At 43.8% G+C, this 19,602-nt stretch overlaps 1 protein-coding gene across 3 annotated transcripts in view; it reads left to right on the top strand.

Annotated features, from left to right (window-relative positions):
- HDAC4 (histone deacetylase 4) overlaps positions 1 to 18,976 on the top strand; it is a 182,049-nt gene extending 163,073 nt beyond the window's left edge. For all 3 annotated transcript variants that reach the window (XM_060232591.1, XM_060232607.1, XM_060232600.1), the window contains exons 23-27: positions 4,988 to 5,106; positions 7,583 to 7,716; positions 10,508 to 10,592; positions 13,890 to 14,034; positions 18,088 to 18,976. In XM_060232591.1, coding sequence (XP_060088574.1) covers positions 4,988 to 5,106; positions 7,583 to 7,716; positions 10,508 to 10,592; positions 13,890 to 14,034; positions 18,088 to 18,127 — 523 coding nt within the window. In that variant the 3' untranslated portion in view covers positions 18,128 to 18,976. The remainder of the gene's footprint in view (positions 1 to 4,987; positions 5,107 to 7,582; positions 7,717 to 10,507; positions 10,593 to 13,889; positions 14,035 to 18,087) is intronic.
- The last annotated feature ends 626 nt before the right edge of the window (positions 18,977 to 19,602 follow it).

Raw genomic sequence — 19,602 nt, 5'->3', positions numbered from 1 at the left:
AGATTGTAGTTGACACTAGGGATGGGCATGAACAGGTGCTTGAAGTAAAATTTGTGTTGAACTTTGGCTAGTTCAGGATCTGGGAAGCGATGTTCCTCAAAGCATGTGCCCCCGAAGATTTGCCAGACTTCAGGAGCAGTTTGGGGCAGTCCAGGAAACATTTCCCAGAAAACTGTTTGAGCAAAGCAGATTCCCAGGCAATAATGGGGTGGAATTCTCTCCAGTCTTGTAAACACTAATAGTGTTCCTCCAGAACTTGACAGGCACTGCTGGCTGCCAGTTACAGAACTCCCATTTGTCTCTATTGGATCTGAAAGCTTTATAAAGGCGAAGCTGAAATCTAACCATCCTTTGGAGCAGGTGCAGAGACCAAACAGGATGATCAGGAGCTTGGCGACAAAGTCTTATGAGGAAAAGCGGAGGGACTTGAGAATGTTCAGTCTGGAGAAGAGGTTGAGAGGGCACATGATTGCTCTCTTAAAGTATTTGAAGGGCTTTCCCTTATAGGAGGTCAGGGAGTTGCTACTGTTGGCAGCAGAGCAAAGGACTCGCAATAATAGGTTTAAATTAAGGGCGGGTGGGTTACAGCTGGATATTAGGAAAAACTTTTTTACAGTAAGAGTGGTTCAACAGTGGGATCAGCTACCTAGGGAGATGTTTAGCTCCCCCTCACTGGCAGTCTCTAAGCAGAGACTAGACAAGCACTTGTCAGGGTGCTCTAAGCTGATCCTTCATTGAGCAGGCGATTGAACTAAATGGCCTGTATGGCCCCTTCCAACTCTGTGATTCCTTGTTGGGTTTTACAGTGAGCTGAAGAGGATCAGAGTGACAGAGAGATAGAAGGAAGTTGATCAGCTTTGCTGGGCAGGGGTTAGCTCTTTGCTCTGTGTGTGTGTGTGTATGTGTGCACGTGCAAACGTGGCACAGCACCCAGCCTTTCTGCTTGTGTAGAGCAGCAGGATTTCCCTGCTGTGTTCCTCTGAAGAGAACCTGCATTTCTACACCTTCACCTCTTTTTTTTTCATGTCAACTCTTTGGGCTGTGGTGTGTTTCCTAGGCCAGGGTTCTGTGTGCCAGTGGCACCCAGCCTGGGGCTTTGCTTTGCTCCTGCTACGGATTTCTATCCTCTACCCCCACCCTTTCTTTTTTGGCCAACTTTCTGAGCTGGGGTGTGGGCTAGTGCTCTGTGTGACATCCATCCTGGGACTTGGCTTTGCTTCTGCTGTGGATTTCCATCCACTACCCCCACCCCCTCCTTTTTTGATCTAGCTCCCTGCTGAAAGCCTTGGGTGTTTGTGGGTCAGGGCTCTGATTCCATACAGCCTCTCCACGGGGCATAGCTAGTGGGCACACCACACCCCTCATTTTTTGATCTAGCTCTCTGCTGGAGGCTTGGGGTGTTTGTGGGTTCAATGGCATGCGGGTGAGAACAGGCTGAAGGGATGATCGTCATGGGGTGGGGGGAAGAAACCATCGTCCCCCCATATACAGAGGGCCAGAAGAACCTCCCAAATGTCCCGCACTTCCTGGAAATTCCTATGAGCAGCCAGGAGACAGACCTTCTGTCTGTCTGTCTGACCCAAGAAAATCAACAGGCTCCACCAGGGCTTTTCCACCAGTGGGGTCGTTCCTGCTCAGAATCCGTCCTCAGGATTCCCTGCAGCATTTGATAGGGTGGTGCAAACCGAGTGGGAATTCCCAACCAGGACAGAATTAAATCACTCTTAATATTTCAAAGTTGTACTCTCCGGTGCCAGAGGCTGCTGAGTGATCAAGCTTCCATTGGAGGCTAGCTTGTCTTCTAATTCAGTTCTGCCCATGGATGCAGACAGACTTCCCACAGGCTCTTGTGATAGGAGAATTGAGCAGTCCCTGTGGAAGTAGTTCAACCCCTCTGAGGGCATCCACCTCATACTCTCTTTTCACCAGGGGTGTTTACTCATAAGCTTCAGAGCTCTCAGCTGCTGCCAGTGACGTCCCCAAGGGACTAAAGAATGACCTGAAGAAGATTGTACTCACAGCAGCCTTTTCAACAGATGCCTCCTTAAATGACATCCAGTTACCTGCCAGGGCTATGGCAGCTAACATCACCACCAGGAGAAATACGTTGCTTCGCAGCTGGGAAGTGGATCCATCTACTCAGGCAAAGGTGGTTAGCGTGCCCTTTGAAGGCGTTCAGCTCTATGTGGAAGGGATGGTCCAGTACCTGGCAGAGGACAAGGATAAGAAGAAGGCATTGCCCTCCCACAGAAGAGATAACAAGCCAAAGAAATGTTTCCAGTTCTTTCATAAACCCAAGCTTTACTTCAGGTTGTTGAGCGCCCAGACCTTCCAAGGGAAGATGACATCTCAAGCAGTCAGAGACAATAGAGCTTCCTTTACCAGAATTCCCACTCAGTTTACCAGGATAGAACCCAAAAGGCCTCCAAAGCAGCTTGTCAGCATGACTATTGCAGGGCTCCAGGGCACGCAAAGGTTTGCAATTCACTGGGAATCAACCATAGGTGACAAGCAGCTGCTAGACACTTTAAAGAACGACTACTCTCTAGAGCTCTGATTGGTTTCTCCCAACAAATTTTTTCAGGTGCCAAAGAGCAGATGCCTACAGAAGCACCTTCTCCTCCTCAACACAATATGTCTCCTCCTCAGCGCTATACTATACCTCTCAAAGATAGAGGTGATAGAGTACATGCCAGAGGACCAAAGGGGCTTAGGATTTACTCAGTTATTTGTCCCAAAGGAAAATGGGGATATGAGAGCCATTCTGGACCTCAAATGGCTGAGCAGGAGAGTTTTTAAAAAAGGAAATTCAGGATGGAAACCCTAAAGTCCATAATGTCATCACTTTAGAAAGGAGATTTTCTGACATTAGTAGATCTCTCAGAGGCCTACTTGCACGTTCCCATTTGAAAGTCACATAGAAGGTTTCTGCATTTCATTTACAACAGAGTTTAGAACAATACCTGGCAGATCTTCCAAGTTTGGTGCTCTGGACATGGGGTAGAGCCCCTTACAGCAAAGATGGGAGATGTCCTTGCCTTCTCACAGAAAGGCCTTAGCACTAGTACTCATAGCGGGCAGGTAGCAGCCATCTCAGCAGTTTGGGGAACCAAGAAAGAGAAAGTCCCTATCCCAGCATCCCCACGTCAGGAGATTCCTGAGAGGCACTTCCTTGATCTAGCTCAGGTTCATCGTTTTCCCGCCTGGAACCTGAATATAGTTCTCAGGGCCTTTTGAACCTATAGCTACATGTCCTCTCAAGGAGTTTACATTAAAACAGTCTTCCCTTATAAGCATGACCTCTGCCAGGAGAGTATCAGAGTTTAGAGCTCTTTCAGTGGACAAGAAGCTTTGCGTTTTTCATAATGACAGAGTAGCACTCCAAATAAATCCAGCCTTTGTCCCAAAAGTAAACTCCACCTTCCACAGGTCCAAAGACCTAGTTCTGGACACAGTATAAATCCAACTCTTCCCCTTTTGTTCAAACACCCTAAGGAAAAGGTAAAAACAAAATTTTGTTACATTACGTGTGCAGTAAAATTGTTAATGTTTAAAATCCCTCTCTCACACATTCCTTGTCTTTGTAATTTTTATTTGAGGTTACCACCACTACTGAGATCTACCCTGGTATGCAAAAACCTATGCATTATTCTTAAACCTTTTTTTTAAAGCTAATTTCCCTTCTCTGCATCCAGTTTGGGTAACAAGAATGTTGGAGATTAGGATTGCGGAGGCTCAGGTTCAAATTCTCACTGTGCCATGGAAGCTTGCTGGGTAGTCTTGAGCCACTCATGTACTCTCAGCCTGGCCTACCTCAAAGGATTGTTGGAAGATAATATGGAGGAAAGGGGAACAATGAAAACTGCTCTGGGTGCACATTGGGGAGAAAGTTGGGGTATAAATGAAGTAAATAAGCATATAATGTGTTTATTAGACCCAGTGCTTTGCAGTGTTTTCAGACTGTATCACCAAGTTCAACTATGAAATCTTTAGCCTTCTCAGTTTATATGAATACATTTTAATTCAGGGTTCATCAAATCCCAGGTGACTTGTTGCTATGTTGCCTAGAAATTTCATTGTGCCCTCTGTTCAGCAGTGATTTTATTGCAGTGTCTCTTTGCAAGCCCCAGTGGAAGCACAAAGCTTATATCTACCATTTCATATCAGGATATGTTTTGTTGTATGACATAAAAGCGTATTTGCATGAATTTCTTGTCATTGCCTGTTTATGTGATAAATATTTAGTAGTGGTGGATAAATTCATTTATTAATGGCTGCTTTGTGCAGCATTTCCAATATTCAGTTAAATGCAGATTTTTTTAAACAATAATGAAATGATAAGATATAGAGGGTGTGTTAGGTAAGAGGCTAGCTTTCCATTGTGATGACAACCATCTATTTTTATACTGCAACTCTTTAATAAAATTACAAGAAACTGTGAATGTTTAGGGTTAGGTTTTGCATTAGCAATAATTTAAAAATATCATATGAAAATACAGAATCCTAAAGGCTGAAAAAGGAGTCTGCCTCCTGGATTTTTGAATGGACTATTAGAGCCAAAGAAAAAGTGTCAAGGCATGTTTAATTAGTTCTTCCTGCATAGTTATATACAGAAAAGGATGGAGAAATAACTGAAATGTTCAGAATTTACTTGATTTTCCTGAATTCATTAGATTCAGACTTCAATCTAGAGGGCTAATTTCCGTTTTTCAGTAGCACTCTCTGTGGGATGACACCAGGGCTTGCTTTTTTTTGTGGAGGGGGGAGGTTGCAGCTTCATAATTTGCAATACAGTTTCAAGCAGTTCTTCTCTACCATGTGACTATGAATTCTAGTTATTTTGCCAAGGTGACCCCTTCCTCTCCCTCCCTTCCTTCCCTTCCTTGTTCTGTGGATTGAACATGATATTTATTTGAAGATACTCAAATATTTCAGTACCCATATGAATAGGAAAGTGTAAAGTGCTTCCTGTTCATTTTCATTGCAGAACAGTAGTAATGCCAATTGCTCATGAATTTGCTCCAGATGTTGTTCTGGTATCATCTGGTTTTGATGCAGTGGAAGGTCATCCCGCACCTCTCGGAGGGTATAATGTATCAGCAAAATGTAAGTCTCCTCAGGCACTTCAATAATTTTGCAGTTTTGTGTGCATATCTACTTGATTATAAATCTCTCTTTTCCTCTACCATTGGTTTTTGGGGCATTTTCAGTAAGAAACAGCATGCTATAATTGCAGTACAGTAGAACAAGCATCCAAGTTGTATTCTGAATTCAGGTTTCTGTTTGTATTTACTTGTTTAAGTATCCATTCCTACCAGTACTTAAAGCTTGCAGCAGTTTATAAAAACAATATAAAATGGAGATTAAGAATCCAAATAGTAGTTATAATAACCACAGCTGAGGCAGTAGGTTGTAGTGCTAAGGAGTATGGGAGAGCCAGGTTCAAATCCCTACTCTGCCGTGGAAGCTTGCTGGGTGATCTTGGGCCACTCATGCACTGTCACTCACCTGTCTCGCAGAATTGTTTTGAAGGTAAAATGGAGTGCAGGAAGAATGTTGTAAGCCTCTTTGGGTCCTCTTTTGAGAGAAAAATGGAGTATAAATGAAGTAAATAAATTAAGACAGCGCAGAATAAAACAGCAGTAAATTACAAAACACAAATCAGTAAAGAATTAATATTCAGAGGCCAATCCAATCTGGTAGATTTTTCACATTCAACTCCAAGCTAAAAAGGGTCATGTCTTCTAGGATGCCTCCTAGGATGACTCCCCACACACCCTAGAATGGGGTTGTCAAACATATGGTCCACAGGATGGAACCAGTCCCTGCAGGGCTCCTATTCAACCTGTGAGCAACTGGCTCTTGTCTGCATTACAGCTCGCTTTTGCTTGGCTTTCTCCTCTCCTGCTTTGCAGGAGGACAGATAGAAAACCAAGCCTCCCTTTCCTCAATTGGCTGAGTGCTCTTCCTCCTCTTCCTTTGGGCTGGAAGGGAGAAATGGAGTTCCATAGCAACTTGAAGAGCAACAAAGTTTTATTCCAGGAATAAGCTTTCATGTGTATGCACACATCTTCAGAGTGAGGGATGGGAGTGAAAGAGGCAGAGAGAGCACAAGTTCTAACAGATGAGAGGGGAAAGTAGGGCTTTTTTTTTTTTAGCAGGAATGCAGTTCCAGCTGGCTTTGGTGTCAGGGGGTGTGATAATATGCAAATGAGTTCCTGGTGGGCTTTTTTGTAGAACAATGAGTTCCTGGTGGGCTGTGTGTATAACTGGTGATGTTAGGGGGTGTGGCCTAATATGCAGATGAGTTCCTGCTGGGCCTTTTCTTTTATAAAAAGCCCTGGGGAAAGAAACCTAACAGCACAGCTTGCCATCTTTATTAGTAGATGGGAGCAAAAGTCCAGTAGGGAGGGAAGGCAAGACCAACAAAGTTTTATTCCAAGTATAAACTTTCATGTGCATAAACTTCTTCAGTGAGAGAGGGAGGGAGAGGGAAAGAGCCAGAGAGCCCTTTTCTAGTTGTAAACAGGTGACAGGGAAAAGAAACCTTGCAGGTTTTATTAGTGGAAGGGAGCAAGAATCCAGTAACTATCACTCCAGCACTCTAGCCAGGGCATGCCATAAAGGTTATATGTTGGTTCTACATAGGCTGATTTTGATAATGAGCAAAGTATTTTGGTTGTTGTAGATTTTCCAGGCTGGATGGCCGTGGTCTTGGCATTGTGAGACCTGACATTTCACCAGCAACTGTGACTGGCATCCTCAGGGGTATAACCCAGAAAACTGGAGTTCTCTCTGGGTCAAGAGAGAACTCCAGTTTTCTGGGTTATACCTCTGGGGATGCCAGACACAGTTGCTGGCGAAACATCAGGTCTCATAATGCCAAGACCATGGCCATACAGCCCGGAAAATCTACAACTAATGAACTCCGGCCATGAAAGCCTTCTACAACATACAGAGTATTTTGCTTTGTCGAATTTGTTGAGGAATAAAAGTTGGCATTCAGGATAAAAGCACTGTGATGGATGTGAAAAGAATCCAGGCTTTGGGGGCTTTCTTGAGAGGATGGAGCTGTAAAAGGCATCATTTCAAACACAAAATTGGGTTAGACCCAGTGACTACCTTCCACTACGTCTGATAAATAAAGACTTTGTTTGGTGTAGTGAGTGAAGTATCAGATTAGGATCTGGGAGAACCAGTTTCGAATCACCACTCTGCCATGGAAGGCTGTTGGGGGATGACTTTGAGCTAGCCACACAGACTTTGAGCCTAACGTGCCTCATAGGCTTAATATTGTGAAAATAAAATTGAAAAATGGAGAACAGTGATATAATCTGCTTTAGATTTCCACAGGGGAGGTGGGGGAAGCAGACCATAAATAAGTAAAAATAAATACGTGGAGAAAACCTTCCTCTGATGCAAGGTATCTTCCATTATTGGATTGCAACTTAGTGGAAGGGAATCTTTGGAGCCAATCTACAAACACAGAATATCTTAAATATTTTGCTCTCCAAAATAACATTCAGATCTTTTCATGCTAGTATTTGTCCTTTTCTTGGGTTTCTGATACCTTGTTTTACAGGCTTTGGGTACCTTACAAAACAGCTGATGGGGCTTGCTGGAGGACGAATAGTTCTAGCCCTCGAAGGAGGCCATGACCTGACAGCCATTTGTGATGCATCTGAAGCATGTGTTTCTGCTCTGTTAGGAAATGAGGTATAAAGAAGAGGGAAGGCAGTTTGGATTATTTGTTTTTACAGATTTGAGGTGGCACACAGTCCAGAGGTTGTTTGCTGTATCAATGAACATAAAAACTGCTGGCACCATTGATTATTTTTTTAAAATGTTATGTGATACCTATCTGCGAAATACCAATAATAGGTCAGATCTGACAAGTTCTGTTGGATTCTGCAGTTTAGAGTCATGTGTGCACATAGGAGCTTCTCAGACATTTTCTTTTGCCTTCATTGAACTGGGATTTGAGCATGTGGCCACTTCTTTACCCACTGAGTTTCCCTTAGGAACAAATGGCAGTTATGTGAGGATTCAGACAGATGAGACAAAGATGCAGCACCTTATTCTGGCCATAAAGCCAAAGCAGGTTTCCTCTCTTATATGCATTAATGCCATCACCACCAGGGCTTTTTTTGTACCATGAACTCCTTTGCATCTTAGGCTACACACCCTTGATGTAGCCAATTCTTTAAGAGCTTACAGGGCTCTTAGTACAGGGCCTATTGTAAGCTTCAGGAGGATTGGCTACATTGGGATGTGTGGCCTAATATGCAAAGGAGTTCCTGCTACAAAAGAAGCCCTGGCCACCACTGTTGGCTGCCCCACACTCTCTCACTGGGAGCCAATTAGAACCAACAGCTTTATGTGTTTTTGTGTCAGGAGAGACAAAACCTATTTGGAAATGGTCAGAACTGAAGAGTTACCTGAGAATTCCACTATGCTCTCTTTGTACGGCATACAGATAAAATAATCAAGAGGTTATACTTGAATCCATTTTAGAAATGGTGAAAGGACATAAATTTGGACCCAATCTAAATTGCCACTGATTGCAGTCTGGCAAAATGTTTGTGGATTATCAGCAGGTTCAATTTACTGCATATGATTATGCTTCTGGATCAGCTTTTATTAACTGCAGTGAGCTTGCCTTCTTTAGAGCAAGCAGAAACTAGAGCTGTAAAAAGACTCAGTCACTGCTGACTCCAGTCAAAAGCAATAAACTTTATGTTTCTGAAGAAGCAAAGGATGTCTTATTATAAATAGTAAAGTTGTATATTTATTAATTTTGAAATACATATAACTTAAAAGTGTTGGGAGGTGTAGGCTGCAGACAGGTATGTGCTCCATGGGCAGGGCAGAAGTTTTTAAAAGGTGTAACTCTATTTAGGGTTGCACTATTGGGTGTCTTTCTATCTTCCAGTGTCTAGCTGTAACTAAGGTTGTAATCCTATCCATACATAGCTGAGGAAGCCTAACAGGTAGTAAGCACAAAATGCACCACAACTGCACCTGCTATGTAAAGCTCCTGACGCTCTGTGAGTTGCTCTGGAACTTCCATAGTGCTAGTGTGATGTAGTGGTTAGAATGTGAGGCGAGGATCTGGGAGGCCCATATTTGAATGCCCTCTCTGCAAGGAAGTTTGTTCTGTGATCTCACTCTCAACTTAACCTACCTCACAGGGTTGTTCTGATTAGGGGTCATTTTGTAGAAAAATAGGTGGTGGAGCTCATTCTGGGATTGTTATGCAGCTGCACCTACTATTCAATGGACAAGGTGGGAAGGAGGAGGTGGAACTCTCAGAAAGGTTAAGGAGCTGTGCTCCTTTGAGCTTCCGCTGAATCTGAGGCCTGGTTCTGGTGATAAAATGGAGGAGAGAAGAATAATTTAAGCCACCCTGGCTCCCTACTGGGGATAGGGTTTGGGGGTAAATGAGGGAAATTAATGAAGAAACATTTGGAAGCAGATTAATTGTAGAGTTAAGCATCCTGACTATCTGAGGTCCTTTCGGATTCCAACCACATAAAGAATGGTCCCTGTTTATAAAGAGAAAGATAAATATTACAGAGGACTTCATTTTTAAGACAGTATGTAACACAACAAACAGTAGTCCAGACTTCCTGAGTTTATCAGAATAGCATAACCCCTCTCCTGTATCTGAGCTAGAATTGCCATGTCATGCCTGGCAACTAATGGAAGTTTGGAGAGGGGGGTGGGGACATGGGGGTGGTGCCATCAGCAATGGCTAACATTATTTCGGGGGGGAGGAGTAAGTATTATCAGTTCTTTCTAGGAACTGCCAGTAATTCAAATAGAGGACTGGCATCCTGGAAGTGACCTCATGCCAACAGTGGATTTTTTAAAAAAATTATGTCCCATCAGCCACTGGGGGTGGAAGATCTCTCATCCCCAGCAGGAACATGGTAACCCTAATCTAAGCCCCAACACACATGTAAGAAATGATGCAGTCACTGTGTTTGCATAATCATAATGTCAAAACTCTCTATAGCCACAGAGCTATCTTGGCCCAGCAGTCACTTAACAGTGGAATTATTTTTCCCACCCACTCTCAGAACATTCCAGATGCTGCTGCTTCTAAAAAGAATATTTGTATAACTTGCTGTGAGGAGACTAGACCTTACAGACCCCCAAAACACTTGCCCTGGAATGACCTGAATTATATTAAGTGAACAAACTTGGTGCAAAACCTTAAAACTAGGAGCATGATTTGTTTAGTATACATTTGTGATTCTGCAGGCATCCGCTGTGATCTACTACATGTGTGCATAAAAGGTGCACTGTATAGCTCCTGCAGTCTTGGCTGGGGATGGGCGTGGGGGAGAGTTCGTAGAAATCACCTTTAAAAGAGTGGAAACCATGGCATTTAAATGGAAATCATGTTCATAAATGAAAAGATGCATTCATTGTGGAAATAATATGACTATAGCATTTCTTAAAACCTGTTACTTGGACTTAACATTGGATTTTACATTTTCAGCTTGATCCTCTCCCTGAAAAGGTATTACAGCAAAGGGCAAATACCAATGCATTGCGTTCCATTGAAAAAGTCATTGAAATACACAGTGAGTGGTTTTGTTTTGTGTTTTTTCCATTCTACATTTAATTTCTGAATTATTTGTAAAAAGTGAAACTATATAACCCTGTTTTCTACAGTTTACACGTTAAATGATGAATCATTTCAAAATTGTATATAGACTGTATTAGTAAGAACACCTCAGAAAAAAAAGCTATGTAAAATGTTTCATCAAAAAAGATTCAGGAGAGAAAAAATGACTATAAGAGAAAGCAAAATCCCACAAGAACCCAAAGTAAAAAAATGAACAAAAAAACCCAGGTTTGGATCAAAGGATCTGCAAATGGAACCTATTTCTACTGCCTTCCCTTAGCAGTCCCCTGCGCTGCACCTGAAAATCCTCTGCTAAAGATTTAGGGACTCTCCAGATCAAAGTGTATAGCAGCTGAGGGAGCTGCAGCAAGAAAAAAAAGTATTGAAAGGAATTCACACGCACATACATATTCTTGGTGAAGCACTGCAAGCTCCTTGAATACAGCAAAACTTGTTCAAGAGTACAAAATGGCCAATTTTGGTCAATTCCACTTTCTTGCTCTATTCCAGTTTGAATTTCCCTTGGCCACATGTTAACGGTGTTCTGGAATGTTCCTGTAACTTTCTCAAAAGTTTACTGGGGGAAAGGCACTAAAATCACTTCTGCAAACACAGTTTGGAGAAGCCTTGGATTCTTCCTCATTACAGTTGCTGACTCTGGACTGGAAATCCGGGGTTAGAGCCTCAGGAGGTATAATGGCACAGAGGCCCCCCTCCAAAGCAACCAGGGCCGGCACTCCCACTAGGCAAACTAGGCGGTTGCCTAGGGCACCAAGAGACGGGGGGCGGCAAATTGGGTTCTCCCCCCCCCCCGGTGCCTCAGGCAAGCACTTAGCTCACCTACCTCCCCACCGCTGCTGCCACTAGCTCCCTCTGGGCCGCCGCCCCCCCGCACTCCACTTGCCTGCCACCCACCGCTGCACTTTTCCTTCCCGCCCACCCCCCTTTGCTGCCGCCGCCCTTTTTCTTCTCTCCCTGCCTGCCCCCCATCACCGCCGCCACCAAACTTTTCCTTCCCTCCCTGCCCACCCCCCTGATCACTGCCGCCGCACTTTTCCTTCCCTTCTCTCCTTTTCTCGACTCCTCTCCATCGCCTTTGCTGCTGCACTTTTCCTTCCCTTCCCTCCCTTTCTACCCTACCCTACCCCGCCCCTCCCGCCACCACTGCACCTTTCCTTCCCTCAGGGACAGCTCTAGCCCTTCTAGTGTATCCCCACGGCTGCCACCCACTCGTTGCAGAAGGGCTAGGGCCGGCCCTGAAAGCAGCCATTATCTCCATGGGAACTGATGAAAGTTGCTAGCCATATGCTCTGTGTAGCATTTTTATATCAAGATCAAAGTGCAGATTTTAATAGGATTACATTGAACAGCCTCAAACTGTTAATTCAGAATATGGAAGCACTAAGATAAGTGTAGGACTAAAATGCGGGATTTGAGGCAGGTGTAGGTTTGCCAGCTCAGGCTTGGGAAATGCCTCGAGATTTGAGGGCAGAGCATTTGGGGGGGGGAGGCAGAATTTGGGGAGGGGAGGGAGCTCAGCAGAGATTTTATTCCATAGAGCGTACCCTCAAAAGCTGCCATTTCCTCCAGTGGAACTGATCTTTGTTGGCTGGAGATCAGCTATAATTCTGGGAGACCTCCAGCCACCACTTGAAGGTCAATAACCCTGGAGGGTGGGAAGACCTGCTGCTGACACATTGCAGAAGCCAACTCATTATTCAGAAAACTTTTTTAAAGCATTTAACCTGTTCAGTTGGTTATTACAACCACTGCCTTCATCAGAAAGGAAAACAACCCTAATATAATAGAGCTCCAGAAACGTGATGATAATTCCAGATGAGGTCATATCAGTACCAAAATAGAAGAAGAGGCATCTGAAAAGTTAACAGAATGTATTGTTTGTTAAGATAGTTATATACCGATTTTTTTCCACCAATAGAGACTCAAAAGAACTTTAGGAGTACAGCGAGTTCTCTCCTCTACCATTTTATCCTCACAACAGAAGCATAATTAAGAAAAACAGAGTGTATGTGTGTGACTGTCCCAGTGTCACTCAGCCAAGGTTCCATGGTGAAGCTGGGATATGAACTGGGGTCTCCCAGATCTTAGTCCAACCCTCTAAACACTACATCCCATTTTCTGCAGTTTTTTGTATAAATGGACGTGCATGGTGGATCAGTACTTTATGCATTTGGTGAAATGAGCTTTGTCTCATGAAAGCTTATGCTAGAATAATATTTTTAAATTTTAAGGTGGCATTGGATTTCAGTTTTATTTTGCTGCAAGTTTTCCCTCTTTTTCTTTTCTTACTGAGTGCTGTCCTTAGTATCTTTCTTGCAGACATACCTGAGGTGTTGTATTTTCTCCTTCCTCAGAACTCAATTTTGTAAAGGCAGCTGAACAATTCTTTTTGACAATCAGTGTCTGGCCTGCTGGATAATTAGGTCTCTATACCTTGCTGAGGATCCTCTATGGGCTCCACCCTCAAATCTCCAGGAATTTCCCAACCTAGAGTTGACAGCCCTAGTTGGATTGTTTTCATAGCAATCCATGACTCTTTCCTGGGAGTAAGCCTGACTGAATTAGATTCTGAGCAGACCCGCATAGAATGGCACTATCAGACTTGCAACTTAGATTCTTAACTACCGTATGCACCATAAGACGCACTTTTTCTCCCCAAAAAAGTGGGGGGGGGGGAGTGTGTGCGTCTTATGGAGCGAAGGTACCGGTACCTACCTTCCTGGTGGGGGGGGCGATCCGCTGCCTCCACCTCTGATCCCGGCGCTTCCCCCGCGCCTGCCTGCCTGGCTCCAGCTCTGACGCTTTCAGCAAGCGCCAGGATCACTCCCTCTGCCCTCCGATCCCAGCGCTTGCTGTAAGCATCAGAGCTGAAGCCAGGCAGAAAGGCACGGAGGAAGCACGCTGCCCCCTCCACAGCCGGCGCTCGCAAAGTGCTGGGTTTGCGGAGGGGGCGGGTGCTTCCTCCATGCCTGCCTGCCTGGCTTCAGCTCTGATGCTTACAGCAAGCGCCGGGATCGGAGGGCAGAGGGAGAGATCCTGGCGCTTGCTGTAAGCGTCAGAGCTGGAGCCAGGCTGGCAGGCACGGATGAAGCGCCGGGATCGGAGGCAGCAGATCGCCCCCCAGGAGGAAGGTGCGTCCTATCGTCCGGAGAGCCTTATGGTGCGAAAAATACGGGATATGAAAATAGCAGTTAACGCAGTGATGGTAAATCCATTTGTATTTTTCTTTTAGGTAAGTACTGGCATTCACTCCAGCGTTACTCCTCAACAGTTGGCTACTCTTTGATAGAGGCACAAAAGAGTGAGAATGAAGAAGCAGAAACCGTAACAGCTATGGCATCATTGTCAGTGGGAGTCAAGCCACCCCCTGACAAAAAGTAAGTTCCCTTTTCTTTCTCTGCATCTCTTAAGTCAAATTGTGAAATTTTAGACAGAAAGTGGAAGATAACCCTGCTGATCCACTGGTAACTAAGAAGCCCTCTGATGGATTTCTGTCACGGTTTAAAGAAGAATAGACTCAATGCACTGATTCTCCAAATGACAGTAAAGTGCAAAATCTGTGGAGAAGCATAAAAGAACAGCTGACTGTGTTCCACCTGGAGAAAAGAAATCAGTGAAATTATAGTGTGCTTGCAATTTTAAAATGCTGAGAAGGCCTGCATTGTAGTACTTGTGCTCATGAGAGACATTGATCTTTCTTTAGCCACATTTAATTTGGATGAATAATAAATGGGCAATTAAAGTTTGCCTAATGATTTCTTTAACAGTGTAAAGTGTGGCTAATCAGGCTATTCTCAGGACAATTAAGGCATCACCGTGGAATAATAACGAACGAAATTCACACTGAAGATTTGTTATGCTATTGCAAAGTTACAAAAATTTATAATAGTTTCAAACCCATACAATTTGTGACAAACACAATACTGACAACATCCATTCAGTTTTCAAAATTCACTTCCTGTTGGTTCTCCGTATTTCCTTGATCCTGCCGCGTCTGCGGGACTGTTAAAGTGCTAGTGCTGGTGCAATTGCTGGTTTTCTGCTTAAAGACAATAACAAAAGTTCACGCAATTTACAATGCTGTACCAGTCCCAACTTGAAATCATTCTTCAAGAACTTGTGCCGTGAATTGTGCTGGAAAAATGAAGTCTGTTTAATGGTGGTGACTGTGGTATGCCTCTTGGATAAAGTGATCCACAAGAAACAGGATCAAAGGCTGGCGTTCCTGTCAGAGGCTCACTAGGATCCACGCATGAGTTTTGAAAATACTTTGTTGGAATATTGGGAGGTTTCCCATTAGAAAATTAATAATCTTGAAGAATTATTTTAAGTTGGGACTGGTCCAGTGTTATAAATTGCATTAACTTTTGTTATTGACTTTAAGCAGAAAACCATCAACTAGAACTTTCAGAGCCCCACAGACGCGGCGGGATCAAGAAAATACGAAGAACCAGTAGGAAGTGGATTTTGAAAATTCCCCCACCCCACCCCTTTCTGGTAGAAAGTTAATGCCTCCTTCTGAGGTCTTTTGCTTTGGAAAAAAAATTGAAAATTGAATGAATGTTGTCAGTATTGTGCTTGTCACAAAACGTATGGGTTTGAAACTATTATAAATTTTTGTAACTTTGTAATAGCATAACAAACCTTTAGTGTGAATTTTCGTTATTATTCCACGGTGATATTGTTGTCTTAATTTCCAGTTTCTGTGGAAATCTCGAGTTACTGTTCTCAGGACAAAGCAAATTCTTACATTGCCAAGGTTGGCTTCAACACCCTGGAAATCCCTTCTAATATCTTGATACTTTTCTTTCTGTGGCATTATGTAATTCAAATCACAGAAGAATTAAATTGGTTTTTTTTCCAAGGCTGAGCATTCATTAGCACAATAATATTGAATATGGGGAGAGAGAAGTGAAACCCAAAATTAGATTGATTCAGTTAACAATTCACTTTGGTTCTGAGGACCAAACATTGTTCCCGATGGTCTTAAGTAATTATAAGTCTAAATAGCATTTAGTGAGTATTCACAGCTGGGTAGTAGAATACTCGGTTTGTAGCCAATCAATTATGAATGGAACAAGTTCACAGACAGGATCTATGCCACTTCTCCATTTTCACCACAACCCATTATGTTCCTGAAAAGTCATGCCTGACTGATGGTCAGAGGGATGTGGGATACAGGCTGGGGGAGGAGTGGACTGTATCAAGAAGGGAATTGTCAGAAATACTTCTTCTCACGCCTGCATAATCCACAAACGGAACAAGAACTTGTGCTAATCCTACTTGCTGCACCTTAGTGCATCCCACATTGATATGAGAGTTCTCTCAGGAGTAGCTTTTTTGGGGTGGGCAGAGGGCAGCAGCGAGAAATGGTAAACTCTGCTTGCAGTTGATTGCATACAGTCCTGTAAGAGTATACCATATAAGTGCATTGCCTTTGTCTAGTGATGGGTGAGCTCCCTTACACCAGGGTTGGCCAGATTGTGGCTCAGGAGCCGCATGTGGCTCTTTTACACACACTGTGTGGCTCTCAAAGCCCCCATCATCCGGCCAGCTGGATTTCTCTCTTTAAATCACTTCACCAAGCCAGCTGGCAGCTTGGAGAATGCATTTAAAGTTGCTTTCTTTCCATCTCTTCCTCCCCATCTATTTCCCTTCCTCCCTCCCTTCCTTGTCTTGTGGCTCTCAAACATCTGATGTCTGTGTGGCTCTTATGTTAAACACGTTCAGCCATCCTTGCCTTACACCATGCTATGTATGAGAAAAATTTATTACAAGATTGATTTGGTGAACTTGGATGTGCCCAACCAAAGTTTCCCGTCTTATGGATGGATGGAGGCAGCACAGATTTCTTGTCCTTTCAGCTACCTTCTGGTCCCACCATGTGCTGGTCACCCTGGTGGATGATCTCCAGCGACATCTGGATCGAGGTGGTTCGGCAGTACTGATGTTGTTGGACTTGGCAGCAGCGTACGACACAGTCGACCATCAGTTGCTGATCCACCTCCTTGCCAACGCAGGGATTCAGGGGTTGGCCCTGCAATGGCTCTTCTCCTTTCTCTGCGGTCGGGGACAAAGGGTGGCGATCGGGGGACAATCGTCCCAGAGACATCCGCTTAACTGTGGTGTGCCTCGGGGTGGTGCTCTCCCCGATGTTGTTTAACATTTATATGTGCCCCCTTGCCCAGATTGTCCTGAGCTATGGGCTGGGTTGTCATCAGTACGCTGATGACACCCAGCTCTATCTACTGATGGATGGCCGGCCTGCCCCTGCCCCAGAAAATCTAGACTTGGTGTTGCAAGCCATGGCAGAGTGGCTTAGGCTGAGTCGTCTGCAGCTGAATCCAACAAAGACAGAGGTCCTTTGCCTGAGTTGCAGCGGTCCGGGAAGGGAAGTCCCTCTACCAGCTTTTGGTGGGGCGCCACTAATATCGGCACCCAGAGTCAGAAGCTTGGGGGTGCTGATGGAGCCCACATTGGCAATGGAGGCCCAGTTAGCAGCCACTGCTAAATCCACCTTGTTCCACCTTTGGCGGGCAAGACAGTTGGTCCCCTTCCTTGAGCACAGCGACCTGGCAACTGTGATCCATGAGACGGTCACCTCGAGACTGGACTACTGTAATGCCCTCTACATGGGACTGCCCTTATCTCATACCCGGAAACTACAGTTGGTGCAGAATGCGGCAGCCAGGCTGTTACTGGGTCTTTCTATACAGCCAAGGCACTGGTTATTACCTTTAAAGCCCTATATGGCCGAGGATCTGTCTTCCTTAGGGACCGTCTCTCCCCACTTGTTCCCCAAAGGGTACTTAGATCTGGGACGCAGAACTTATTGTCGATCTCCGGGTCGAGGGAGGGGAGACTGAAGTCTACTAGAGAGAGAACCTTCTCAATTGCGGCCCCCTACTGGTGGAACCAACTTCCAGAAGAAGTAAGGGCCTTGCGGGACTTTGCTCAGTTCCGCGAGGCCTGTAAAACAGTACTATTTCGACTTGCCTCCAGCTGAATTATAATACAAGAGGATGCCCAACATCGCTGAATATATTGAAATTGAAATTAATACTAACACCAAAACTGTTTTAAGTTATTTAATTGCTATTATCAATTGTCAAAACTCCAATGTTTATTCATTGTTTTATTGTTTTAGTCTTGACTGTTGTGAGCCACCTTGAGCCTGCTTCGGGGGGGGGGGGGGGGGAGGGCTGGATATAAATCCAAGGAATAAATAAATAAAACATTCCTGCCCTGGAGCCAGTTGGAGAGGATGAAGGAGAGGTTCCAGTGGGAGGGAGAATTCTTCTTTGCCTCATGCATACCAGAGTCAGAGAATTCAGCAACTGTGAGGCTTGCTTCACTTTGAAGCCAGCTTCTTTCTGTGCAACTCTACTTTGCTTCTACTCTGATTTTTTATTATTATTATTTTTTTACAGGCCAGATGAGGAACCGATGGAGCAGGATCCTCCCATGTAGCACTCATTTTCTGGGCTGGAGTTCTCCTCTTTGTTCGTCTTTGTCTTGGGGCTCTGCAAGGAAGTCGTCCCTTGTTAACTCCTGCATCCAGTCATGGTTTACTTCCGGACAACGGAAAGGCAGCCATGCATGAAAGAAAGCAAAAGTTCTCCATATCTGTACAGAATATGCTTTATAGAAAAGGAAAAAATGCAGGTGAAGAGCAGAAATATTAGACATACGTGCACTGAGCATTCTTCCTCATTCCTAAAGGGGAGCCATAAGAGGCAAGAAATCAGTGGTGTTTGGCAGAATTGCCAAAGGAAACAAATTTTCACACAGACATGACAACTTTCTTTTGAAACTGGTGCTTAAAATTTGATTACCCTCTGTTTCAGACCACTCAACCCATATTGGAAGTTTTTAATTTTTTTTTTTAATGTTGTGGCTTTTGCCTATCTGTGACTCAGACATTCTCTTCGAAACCCAAACAATATGAGAAGGAGGGGGGGGGGGGTTTTCATATGAAGGGTGTGAAAAGAGAACAGATTTTTATATCTATATAGATACGTACGAGCAGACGAAGCATGTGGCGAGGAAGAACATTAAACTAGGGAAGTAGCCCAGAAAGGGGATCGGCTTTAATATCTCCAAAGCCGCCTGAAGAGTTTGTTGTGCCTTTAAATACAGATTGGATTGATTTTGGGGCAACTGTGTTTTTTTCCCCCTGATGTTTGGAGGAACAATGCCTTAAAAGAAAAAACCAACCAGAACTCCACAGCAGTTGCTCTGGCAGGGTAGGCGAAGAACTGCAGTCAGCAAACCAGGCTCTCGGATTTATGCTAGCACGATTGCGTAAGCAAGCAGAGGCCGAAGTTGTCTCTAAAATGAGTTTGGATTTTGGTTTTTTTCGTTTTGGTTTATTGCTGTTTAAAATGATATTAAGGTAGTTGCCAGTAAAGTGGCAAATACTGTTGGGGTTCTAAAATTAAACAGTTGTTTTTTTAAAAAATGGAAAAACCTCCAGTGTTTTCTCCTACCCATTATGTATAACCATTTAAACTATCAATTTGGTTGTAAAAGCATGCAACAGACTCAACTGCGACTTAAAAACAATGGGAATGCTTTTCATTAAAAGCAAGTAGCATGAGAATATTGCTTAATATTTTAGCTATAGATGTATAAATGTATATCTATAATGTATATTCCAAATATATTCCGAGCTTAGAAGATATGACTCATACAAATTTTGATTAAGTATTTATAATGCATTTATAAGAAAATATATAAATAAATGCAGATTACAATGGTAGCCATTGGAAGGTCCCTTGCGGAAGACTTATTTGTGGACTGGAATGTAAGGGTTTTTTTCAAAAAGAAATCTAGTTTGAAACGTGACCATTTTCAGACTATAGTTTGGAATGTTTTCAGAATGCCAACATTTTAGCCACTGGGCAACTACCCTAAACATTAATGTTTTAATTTAAGGTTCTTAA

Source organism: Heteronotia binoei, chromosome 1 (genome assembly GCF_032191835.1).
Source record: "Heteronotia binoei isolate CCM8104 ecotype False Entrance Well chromosome 1, APGP_CSIRO_Hbin_v1, whole genome shotgun sequence".
In the NCBI taxonomy this organism is placed as follows: domain Eukaryota; kingdom Metazoa; phylum Chordata; class Lepidosauria; order Squamata; family Gekkonidae; genus Heteronotia; species Heteronotia binoei.
This window is presented reverse-complemented; position numbering and strand designations above follow the sequence as displayed.